This window comes from Ursus arctos, unplaced genomic scaffold, assembly GCF_023065955.2.
Source record: "Ursus arctos isolate Adak ecotype North America unplaced genomic scaffold, UrsArc2.0 scaffold_10, whole genome shotgun sequence".
In the NCBI taxonomy this organism is placed as follows: domain Eukaryota; kingdom Metazoa; phylum Chordata; class Mammalia; order Carnivora; family Ursidae; genus Ursus; species Ursus arctos.
In genome coordinates this window covers 17,799,632-17,812,272 of record NW_026622764.1, presented here as the reverse complement: position 1 = coordinate 17,812,272, position 12,641 = coordinate 17,799,632, and the positions used below count along the sequence as shown (strand labels likewise).

Below are 12,641 nucleotides of genomic sequence, written 5' to 3'. Positions count from 1 at the left end.
CCTCTTAATAGCATTTGACATGATGGATGACTTCCTTCTACTTGAATCATTTTCTTCCCTTGTTTTCTGGCACAGTTCACTCTCCCGATTTTCTTTTTATGTCACTGGGCTTTTTATTTCCTTCTTCTTGCTGGGCTGCTCCTCTTTTCCTGCATCTCTGCACTCTTCCCTGTATTCCCTTCTTTGGTTATTTCATCCAGTACCAGGATTTGACTCTCCTTGCCTGTCAATCTCAGGTCTATGTCACTGGGCTCCACTTTCCCCCTGAGACACAGATTATTTTATCCAACTCTGTACTGAGAAGCTTTATTTGAATTTCTAATGATATTTCAATCTTAACATGTCCAAAATAGAACTTTGAATTTCCAGCTCCTACCGCACACAAACATGGCGCCTCCATCGACATGCCTATCTCAGTAATTGGCACTGCTGTGCACCCATCTGCTGACACAGAGGCTTCAGAGGTAGCCTTCATTTACCCATTTTCCCTGCATCTCCCTCCATACTACAGCAAGTCCCTTTGGATATCACTTAATGCATGTGGTCAATGTGATGACTTTTTGCAGCTTACTCCACTCCTACCCCAGTCCAGCCCACAGCGTCTGTCATGCTTACTGTTCCCATAACTCATGAACTCAACTCCCTGTTTTCTCTCTTGTCGTTGTCCCAACAGTCCATCCTCCACACAGCAGCCACCATGATCCTTCAATATACAAACCAGATCACGTTCCTCCATGCATACAATTCTCCAGTAGCTTCTCATTCCACGTATAAAGTACAAACTCCTTACCATGTCTGTGAGGCTGTTCTGATTTCTCTGATCTTTCTCCCCTCCTCTCACTGTTCTCCAATCACATTGCCTTTCCTCAGTTTTTTTAGGCAGCAAGCTTCTTCACACCTCAGAACCTTGCATTCTATTTCCTATGAACTTGCTAACCACACCCCATCTGCTCATGGCTGGCTTTTTTCATTATTGAAGTCTCTACTCAAATGTTGCTTCCTCAGTGGAGGCTTTCCTGCTCACATTATCTTAAATGGTCAATCCATAGAAAATCAATTTGCTCAAACCAGTTTGCCAACTTAATTTTTTAATGTGCCAAATAACCAACTATTACATATAGTTTGGGTAATTTGGATATAGTTGGTAAATTCAGGAAGTTTGCTTTTGGGAATAGGTTCATCAGGGAATTTACTTTTGATTAGGTGCTAATGAGTTGATTATAGACAAATTGACTCAGAGCCCTCCAAAACAGTGATCTTATCACTTTCTACCCTTTAATCTTTTTTCCTATAATACTTACTTAATAAGTCATATTTATATGTCTGCTTTTATATTTTCCTGTCCTTTAGATTCTAAGCCTCATGAGGGTAGAAACTTGTATGGCTTTTTCAACTTTAGTATTGAGGTCCACAGCAGGTGCTCAAAAATAATGGTTTAATAGATGAATAAAATAATGAGTAACAAAAAACACCAGTTGGATTTGAATACATTGAAGAAGGAATGGTCAATGTGTCACTCTAAAAGCTGAAAATATAACATCCTTATTTTCTTGAGCTATCAAAAAGAGAAAATGGGATTATGAAGTAGAGTGACATAAAGGTTTTTGTTTAAGTGAAGGAGACAAATGTGTTAGAGCATGGAATTAAGAAAAAAAAAAAAAAAAAGAAAAAGACCCACCAATAAAGGATATTGATTTTTTTAGTTTTGTATTAACAGTAGAAGATGATATAAATCAGTAAATAAAAAACTGTTTTATATGACAGTTCTATATTTCTAGATTGTGTTTCTGATTTATTTACTTATTTTTAAGGATTTTATTTATTAGAGAAAGAGCGTGAGCAAGTGGGGGGAGGGGCAGAGAGAGAGAGGGAGAGAGAGAATCCCAAACAGACTCTGTGCTGAGGGAGCCAGATGCAGGGCTCAATCCCATATTCCTGAGACCATGACTTGAACCAAAATCAAGAGTCAAATGCTTAACCGACTGAGCCACCCAGGCACCCCTGTTTCTGGGTTTATTTTAAAAATTATTAGATTTGATTTAAATTCTTCATCCCACAATAACTTATGAATAAATCTACAGTGAGTTGTTTTGCATTGATTTCATCTGTTACATAAGTGCTTAAATGAGTTTAAATCCTTGCTGAACTCATAAATTGATTTTCAGAACATAAATGATTATAAAATAATATTAGTAATAAATGTGAAGTGCCATGATAACCGAATTAGTGGGGAGGGAAATGAGGAAGAGAAAAGTTGAGAAAGTATTTTTCCAAGCAGTGCTTGTCCAAGGAAACCAGATTAATTACCAATATGTTAATTTTGGTGATACAGATTAATATCCACTTACTATTTATTTGTATAGATGACTAATTTCTGAGGAATGATATTATAAATCATACTGTATAACATTTAAAAATATGTCATTAAATTAATATTCTAGAAAACTTATTACACATTTTATTTTTATGAAAAAGTTGACAAAATATGCAAATGTCAAAGGGATGAATTCAATATAAAAACTTCGTTACTGTAGAAATTGGTAATTGCTTCTTTGACTTAAATATGCATATCTTCAGAAGTGGCTATGATGATCTTCTGCTAATTAAAGGAATTATTTAATGTGACCATATTAAAATTATTGGAAGGCATTTTTGTTCAATAAGAAAGGGAGAAGGAATAACAGTTCATTGTTATATGTATGTGATAAAAACTAGTTGAGAAATTGCTATTAAAATGGTCTACCTGTCTCTACCTATCTACTCATGTATCGAGAATTCAATACAGAGGAAAAGATAATTTCTGGCACAAACTAGCTCTGAAGTAGCAGGGTAGTAAGGAATTATCTGTGATAGCAACAGAATTTGTGACTTGAGAATTGGAAGGCACAACTATGTAAATTTCCTCTGAAAATTTCTCTTCAACCCAGGTACACATTGTAAGATCATCTGATTATCCACAGTTGATATGATTTAATCTTTCTTAATCTATTTCATTGCTGTGTTTGAGAATATCTGGGGTCTTAAATTGTAATAGACACTTAAAACTTTGTATCCTAAAATGTTCATATATCAAAAATAATAAAAATATGAAATGGGTCATAAAATGTCTATTCATCTCATGCAGGGAAAGTTATTATAACAGTTATTTCATGATCATTAGATTTTGAAATCCTGTTTCTCTTTAAAGCAGTAAAAGCCCCATGAATATTGTTTCTCCCATTGTAAAAAACTACCTGCATATCAGTCTTCACACTTTGTCAAATTTAATTTTAAATCCGTATCACCTTGTTTTATCTCTACCAGTTGTATTTTAAGTTTAAATCTTTAGTTTGAGTGTCATTTGAATGTACTATAAAATGTCTCTAAAGGGAATGTGGGCTGAAAAAGTTGATGTAAGTTTCTAGTCGTAGGTATTTTGTTATTAAATCTTGACAGAATGTTAATGTTGAAAATTGAAGTGATGCAGATCAGCTTCATGTATTCCAACTTCACCTTCCACTTAATGCGATGATGCATAAATTCTCTTGTAAAGCTGGGGGAAATTATGTTTTTATTCAATCAGTAATTAGATTGCAGCTTCTTACTCAACCTACCACTCTTAGGCATTAAAAGGAAAGTTGGAAGTTTCCTACCTTGGTAGACTTGATCTGATAGCACTGGAAAGAAGAGCTTATTGACATTCTCAATGAAAAACAAAAGAAGATGATTTTTATTCCCTAGTCTGTTTCTTAAATTCCTTAAGCAAGGCTAGCAAATGTTTATTTATTTTTAGTAAGTGTTATAATTTTTGGCACATCAACAGAACACTATTATTTAGCTTAGGTGAGGGGTATTTTTTGCTTATTAAAACTTTGTAATGAAAGGACAGTATGGCTTCTCTTTAATAATGAAGTAGACATGACAAATTGTCTAGCATCTACCCTACCTTGCATTTATGAATACTGATTTTGTTGTGAATTATTCTTTTGCACAACAGTAAGATATTTTGTTTATTTAACAATCCTTTCGACAAGTTTAAATTCTTGTTAAAATCATAATACTAATTCCATAAATGGAAACACTCAACTCTGGAAAACATAGTAGGAGAACAAAGTGATGAGTTTGCAAATTCACAGTTATCACAAACAACTAATTTTAGTAAATTCAGCTTCTGATTTTACCAACTTTTCTTTTAAAAAAATTTAACAAAATCAATCAGGGGATTGGCCTCTAGATTGTTCAGTTTCTAATATAAGTGCTTATATATTAACATTTTATATTAGGATCAAAAATTCATAAAAGTATGTTTATCTCCAATCATTAAAGATTCAAATGTATATAGAACAATTATTTACTGTTTTCATCATCAGATTTAAGAAATGTTCAGGGGGCGCCTGGGTGGCACAGCGGTTAAGCGTCTGCCTTCGGCTCAGGGCGTGATCCCAGCGTTCTGGGATCGAGTCCCACATCAGGCTCCTCTGCTATGAGCCTGCTTCTTCCTCTCCCACTCCCCCTGCTTGTGTTCCCTCTCTCGCTGGCTGTCTCTATCTCTGTCGAATAAATAAATAAAATCTTTAAAAAAAAAAAAAAAGAAATGTTCAGGATCACAAATATACACATTCAAAAATACCAACACATGTTTAGGTAATTCAACTAACTGGAATGTGTCAATATCAGATTTAACACAGATTGAAAGAAAAATCTTTATATTGCGATGAGTTAATAGCATACTGAGAAACTACTGCAGAACAGTCCATCTTAAAAGGCCATTTTGTGTTTAGATATTCAGGAAATAATCAGAATGTTGGTATTTGGTCACATGTCAGCTCTTATTCAAAGGTTAGCAAAAACAATATGTAGTCACGAAAACTAAAATTTTAATTTTTACAACATCAGAGACAAGTTTTAAAATGTTACTGTAATAGGATTCCTAACATTTTTATACATCTGCAGTTATTTTGTTTAAAAGATCAGAGGAAAACTAGTCTGAAATAAAATAAAAATAAAAATTATAAACATTAAATATCTCCTTTTCCATATTGCTTTCACAGAGTACGTTAATTTGCAAAACCTATTTGTTATAGCAGCTAAAAAGATGAATTCCATATATTCCTGAATCATTATAAGATATAAATTACCGGGACTGGAATTTATAAAGAAACATTTTATTTTTTACTTTAAAAAATTGTGTTTGAACATCACTTAGAGTTGGCAGAAATCAGATGGAACATTTGTATTTCCTGGGGTAGCATTCAACCTTTATTGCACTGAGAATCTTTGGCGGGCATCAGTCACAATCACGTCTACGGCATGCACCTTAGAAAAACTGGTGGAAAGTATGTAAGCGTGCCTGTGGTATTGGTATCTTTAACTCTATCCTTATTTTATCTTAAAAAAAAATTTCAGACATTGCTATTTAACCATTATTGGCAAATCAGGGTGCCTGGGTGGTGCAGTCGTTAAGCGTCTGCCTTGGGCTCAGGGCGTGATCCCGGTGTTCTGGGATCGAGCCCCGCGTCAGGCTCCTCCGCTTAGAGCCTGCTTCTTCCTCTCCCACTCCCCCTGCTTGTGTTCTTTCTCTCCCTGGCTGTCTCTCTCTCTGTCAAATAAATAAATAAAATCTTAAAAAAAAAAAAAATTATTGGCAAGTAATCTCATTTGCAACCTACCTCATAATTCTTGGCCACACACAATTTGCTGAGAGACACGAGCCTGTATTAATGAGAAAAATATAATCTTAGCAGTTTTATTCTATTTCCAACCACAGGTTTAATTCACTTTTCACACTCACTCTTGAGGGTCTCTGAAAGCAGAGTGCAGCTGTGGGGTCAGACTATTTTGGTGGAAGGCTTGTTGAAGCACTCTATAAATGCAGAGAGAACATTTTATAGATTATCTGCAAGTCCAGTTTTTCAAATACTGGCTAGGTTGAAAGAATCTTGGAGGCTGCTGGTTAAATGCAGACTCATGAACCAAAACAGACCCATTGAGTTGCAAACCCCGGTGCAGAGACCTGGCAACCAGAACTTTCCTCACCCAGCCTGGTCAGTGAGGCGATCTCACTTGGCAGAGCAGCTAATCTCACTTGAAGCCTTCCTTCACTCACCTTTTTATTGAGTGCATAGTAGAGAGCTTGCATTCTGGTGGGCACTGGAGATGCAGAGATAACAGGAGTCCTGCTTCCTTAATAAGCTAGAGTGTGAAGTAAGTACTCTGTGTTGCAACAGAGTCACAACCACCTTTAAAAGCTGTTGCCTTTAGGGCACCTGCATGGCTCAGTTGGTTAAGTGTCTGCCTGTGGCTCAGGTCCTGATCCCACGGTCCTGGGATCGAGCCCCACATCGGGCTCCCTGCTCTGCGGAGAGCCTGCCTCTCCCTCTGCCTCTCTCTCTCTCTCTCTCTGTTTCTCATGAATAAATAAATAAAAGCTTTAAAAAATTAAAAAATAAAAGCTGTTGCCTTTGATGATGGGGTAGATATACTTTTTAGTCCAGGCCGCTGTCACAGAATACCGGATGCCTTATATAAACAACAAAACATTTACTTCTCATAGTTCTGGAGGCTGGGAGGTGCAAGATCATCTCGTCCTGCTCGCAGATTCATTGTCTGGCGAGAGCCTCCTTCCTGGTTCCCTGATGGTCATCTCACTGTGTCCTCACATAGCAGAAGGGGCCAGGGAGCTTTCCAGAGTCTCTTTTGTAGAGGCGCTAATCCCATTCACGAGGGCTTCACCCTCATGACCTAATCACCTCCTGAAGGCCTCACTCCCAAGTGCCATCATGTTGGAGATTAGATTTCAACATATTATTTTTAGGGGAGGGAACAAACATTCAGTTGAGAGCAGGCACCTTGATACATCACACTAAAGCTTGAAACTGAACATTAAATGGTCTCAGAACAGAATCAGAATACATGATACTGTATTTTATCTGTGTTCTTCATAAGGGTGTTTGGTTTGGTTTGTTGTTTTGCTGTTTATTTGTTTTTAGGACACTATGGCATATTCACGACACAGTTCCACTTTATTAGTAGCTCTCCCTGTGCTTCTGCCTTTTATTATTTCATTTTATTCTACTGTTGTTCCATCTCCTTTTATAATATATTCAATGGTCTGATTACTGAATTACTGTGTGGTCTTTTACAACCTAATTAAAAATAACTATGAGATCGGGGTTATGGGAGATAATTTTATTGATGTATTTTACAATTAATTATGTATTGATAACAGTCCAGCATCATTATTTATTATAATTAGGCTAATTATAAAATGTAATTACCAGAATATCCAAGGTGTTCAATTGCTGCCTAAAGCTATCATTTTGAAATATAACTTTTGCTTGCCAATTACTATAGCCTTCCTTAATTTGTGGATAAATTATGCTCTGTTATTTCTATGGAGAAATTACTTGGAAGCATCAGTTCCCTAAGCGAGAAAATAGTGTCCCACAGTGAAGTTTAAGGGTGATAAGGTGGTAAGAGCAACAGAACATAGTTCAGAAGATGGTCACACAATTATCGTCATTGTCAAATACAACTCATGACTTTCCTACTACTAAGCAGGGTTTGCCAGTCAAGGCATTGTTGAACCATGAAATATCTTACTTTCTTTTTAATTTGATCATGCTCCCCTAATCTGAGGATTATCAGACTTCCCTGTGGGCATTTAGCGTCTCTTTGCAGTAACTACTGCAAACTACTAGCTTTCATTCTGAAAAAAAAAATATTGAAAAACTGTAAAATTACAGTAGGTGTTGAATCAAACATCTAATGCCAGTCTTTTGTCAACAATGAACCCACATTGGAAATTATCTTCTCAGTGACACTTTTCTTCTGTCATTGGTGGGTTATGACTATGGAACAAAATAACTAGGGAACTACCCTACCGTAACTTCTTTTTTATTTCTATACTTTCTGAAGATGTTTGACTCTAGGAAATATATCTTATAGAACTTAACGCCCACTGTTGACCAGCCAGGATCCTTGGAAAGCTACAGTGGGTTTAGTCCGCTGAGCACTCCCATTTGGATCCTTAGGTGGGTTGGATGCGATAAGCTCATTTACTGTCTGGAGCAGACAGACGCGCCGTTTTAACATGAATACTAAGCCTTTTCGTGTTTTTACCTCTGCTTTTGTTGCAGAAACCCTCGAAACGCTCATCAGACAAGCCGAGAATTACACCAGCATTCTCTTCTGCAACACCTATAGGAACATGGCCCTAGAGGCTGCAGCCTCAGTTCAGGAGTTGTTCACAGATGTGGGGCTCTATTTATTCGGTGCAGATCTTAATCCTGAAGAGTTCGTAAACAGATTCTTCGACAGTCTTTTCCCTCTTGTCTACAATCACCTCATTAACCCTGGTGTGACGGACAGTTCCCTGGAATACTTGGAATGCATCCGGATGGCCCGCCGGGATGTTAGCCCATTTGGAAATATTCCCAAAAGAGTCATGGGGCAGATGGGGAGATCGCTGCTGCCCAGTCGCACGTTTCTGCAGGCACTGAATCTGGGCATCGAAGTCATCAATACCACTGACCATCTGCACTTCTCCAAAGAGTGCGGCAGGGCCCTGCTGAGGATGCAGTACTGCCCTCATTGCCAGGGCCTGACTCGCACGAAGCCTTGCATGGGGTACTGCCTCAACGTCGTGAGAGGCTGCTTGGCACACACGGCGGAGCTGAATCCACACTGGCATGCCTACATCCGGTCGCTGGAAGAGCTGTCAGATGCCATGCACGGAACATATGACATCGAGCATGTGCTCCTGAACTTCCACGTGCTTGTTCATGACGCCGTGATGCAGGCTCACCTTGACGGACAGAAGTTGTCGGAGCAGGTAAGTGGCCACGCCACGTCTCCTGACCGATGGCTTAGAACTCAAGCATTAGCCACATAAAGTTCTGTTGATTATAAGCACATCATTATGTATTTTAAAATGATGGCAGCTTAACAAGTTAATCCATCAGGAAAGAGTAGCAGAATGCATGGGTTGCCATATTTGAGTCAAGGTGTATTTGCTGTATCTTACAGTAAAAGTTTGGTTAGCTACTTTCCACTTTCTCTTCTAAGTAGAAGCCTTCTCGTAGGGTCAGTTCAGTGAGGGAGAGAGGACGCAGGTATAAAATCGGGACCAGCAGGGATTTGAATCTGCCTCTGCCAGTAATTCCCAGATGCCTTAGATTCTTTGAGGCTGTCTCCTCATTGATAAAAAGAGAATAGTAACACGTAACTTTTGGAGTATTCTTTTTTGGGAAGATAGACAATATGTATGCAAACTACCTAGTATGGTGCCTGTTACTCAAAAAATGGGTAGTTCTTGTTAGCATTTCAAAGGTGTTCAGCATTAAAATAGAAAATGCCAATGATATATTCATTAAATGAAGACTTGACAAGCTTAATGTTCAAAAGTGTTTCTTCAGAGACTCTTCAGAATCTGTCACAGTGATGGTGTAGTGATTTTTCAGAATGTGCTATATGCAACATCACAGTGTCTTATGCCAAGAAGCCTTTAGAAAGTGTTTGAAAAAAATCATCAAGTAAAAGGGCACAAGAGTTTTCTGTTTCTCCCACCTTCTGTAGACTTATTTTCTTACATATTCACAGGCTCCTGAGTAACATTCTCATATCCCATATAGTGCAGTAGGACCTGTTGCTGATGTTTACCCTAAATCATTTCTCCTCAAACAAAATTGTATTCCTTGGTGCTGAGAGGAGGCATCTCCCGCCTCCCCCCCAGAATTAATTTACTGAATTAATAAACATCCTAATCATTAGCCTTATAGGTCAGTTTCTTGAATTAATTTCTGGTAGATATTGGATCTGAAAATACTTATGTGCAATCATCTCCTCACTTTCTTCCTAACTTCCAGGGTCTTTGCAGGGCCTGTGTGAGCCTATAAGTGCCCTTACGCAGATTGGACATGGTACCCTCTTTGCGTGCATGCCACACCTTTATATGGCTTGGTGGGTAGAGAGTGAGGTGGATTTCAATGCCTGCTTTCTGATTTATTCAGCTGGGCGTCCTTATACAATGAACGAGATTCCCAACCATATGCAATGGTCTGAATCTTTCCGCAAGCTTGTTCCTTTCTGGAGACCAGATAAACACCAGAACTTTTGGGAGGGATATAATAAACCAACTCAAAATGAGGTATAAAAGACATTTGTCTCAAGTATTTCTTAGTTATGAGAAATAAGATCTAGGAAACAAATATTCATATTATGATATTGAGTATCTGCGGAAGGGAAGACAGGCACAAGAGCTCTGAAATCAAGTCCAGATTTGATTATTAATTTGGGGCATGGCATGTAACCTCGAAGGGTCAGAGTTTTCTAATATGTATAAGTAAATAGGTTTTAATGCCTTTTATTGTGTATTTTGGAGAACTGGAGGGCCTATTTGTATCCTTAAAATCTATCACATAGAAAATTATCTGTTTTTCTTATTTCAAGCACTAAACTAACACAGGTTTGTACTTAGATAAACATGTTCTCAAATCCTGAGTTTGCTAGCCATTTGTCATATGGCTTGGGACAGCTACTAATATGCTTTGATTCTGTTCGGTCTGGTGTGGAGAAGGTAGAAATGGTTCAGGTGGGATGTTGGTAAGGCTCCGACATTGGTAGACCCTGGTCCTGGAAATGCTTGCATTTTTCTTTCCCTATTCTAAGGTCAGCCCTGAGCAAACCTCAGGGAAGCAAGTTACTTTAGTATCTCAAAGGATTAAAATCACCATTGTTGTGTTTTATAAGTAAGTTTTATTTTTATTTATTTTTTAAAAAAGATTTTATTTATTTATTTTAGAGAGAGAGAGAGTGGGTGAGCAGGGGGAGGGGCAGAGGGAGAGGGAGAGAGAGAATCTCAAGCAGATTCCCTGCTGAGTGTGGAGCCTGATGTGGGGTTCGATCTCACAATCCTGATATCATGACCTGAGCCCAAACCAAGCGTTGGATGCTTACCAGACTGAGCCACCCAGCTGCCCCTATAACTAAGTTTTAAACAGAACTTTTGTCATATGAAACTATGTGCTGGATTTACAAAGAACATTCTTTTCTTTTAGGCAAATGGTTTGATTTGATATAATCAATAGTCCTATGATTATCTTGAGAAATATCCATCATTACTAATAAGTTGTAGATTCTGTTCTAAATCAAACAACTGAGATTCTCTTTTAAACTTAGGCACCAGAAGAAGGAGATACTGACTTTAAATTCCTTGAAAATTGACTCATTAATATTTATTTCTGCCAACTTCAAAGTGATTTATAAGCTGTTTATCAAGCTTCGATAACCAGTTCACACATCAGTGAATTTAACAAATTCAAAATAAATTACTGGAGAGCCAGAAAATAATGACTTTCTCACATTCCCAAAGCAATCTCTGAGATCTAGGACTTCCAAGTCTAGTCCTCAGTAAGTACATATTTTCACTTTAAGAAATCCATAGAGGTATCTGCTGTATCATGTTTCCGTTGGATGAATTTCAACTGGAAAGAAAAATGTTCTCAGTTTCTTGAGAAAATTGTAAGTATCTTCTATTTAATAAGCCATTAGAGAAACAGAATCTAATTTACAATAGAGTATTTTCATTTTATAATTATTCTGGGGCTTAAGGCAATACTTAATTTAATAAAACATTAACAGAGAGTCAGCAAATTACAGATATTAAAAGCGCTGGCTCTACTGTCCGACTGGATTTCACATCTGCTCTACCACTTACTAGCTGTGAGTTTGCACATTTGATTATTAATCGCTCTCTAGTTTCCTCTTTGGAGAATGGGGCAATAATACCTACATCATGGAGTTCTGTTAGAATAAAATGAGCTTTCACACTTAGATGAGTGTCTTGTACATGGTGAATGTTTGAATCCTACTAATTATCCTCACACTGTATTATTTATGGATACTTTGTTGGTTTCTCTGATGTTGTAAATGGTCCTAAAGCAAATATGCCTTTCCTAATGTGGTGTAGAGTTAAAATTTTTTTTAATGGTCATTTAATATAGGCAAATAATTTTAAAGGTTTTTCATGAATGAGAAAAAACCCTGGAATTTTCAGAAAACATTATGGAGTTGCATAATATTAATGGATATTAATAATAGATATAAGAAATCATTTAGTGATTTCTTGTTATCACTTATTTATTTTGTAAATAAAAATTTGATATTTTTACTATTCATTATATTTAGCACATTATTTATTAATATAATTTAATATTTTAACTTATTCAATGAACCCAGAACCTGCATTAATTTCAGTGTTTCAGCATCTTCTAAATGGAAAAAATATTACTAAGAAACTCAGCTGAACATTGATTCTATACAATTTTAGAAACAAAATTTTTTTTCAGCTTTATTGGCACACAATTGACAAAATCACATTTTTATTTAAATATTTGGTAGAATTCACCAGTGAAATTTGGTCCTGGGCTTTTCTTTGTTGAGAGGTGTTGTGTTTTGTTTTTGTTTTTGTTTTTTGTTTTGTTTTGTTTTATTACTGGTTCAGTCTCCTCATTATTGTTCTGTTCAGATTTTCTATTTTTTTCATGATTTAGTTTTGGTAGGTCTGTGTTTCCAGGAATTTATCCATTTATTCTAGATTATTCAATGTGTTGGCATAAAGTTGTTCTCAGCAGTCTCTATGATTCCTTATATTTCTTGTGATG

General features: G+C 36.9%; 1 protein-coding gene across 1 annotated transcript in view; it reads left to right on the top strand.

The window, feature by feature from the left end:
* GPC5 (glypican 5) overlaps positions 1-12,641 on the top strand; it is a 655,903-nt gene that overhangs the window by 261,751 nt on the left and 381,511 nt on the right. Inside the window, exon 3 of the mRNA XM_057307720.1 lies at positions 8,118-8,812. Coding sequence (XP_057163703.1) covers positions 8,118-8,812 — 695 coding nt within the window. The remainder of the gene's footprint in view (positions 1-8,117; positions 8,813-12,641) is intronic.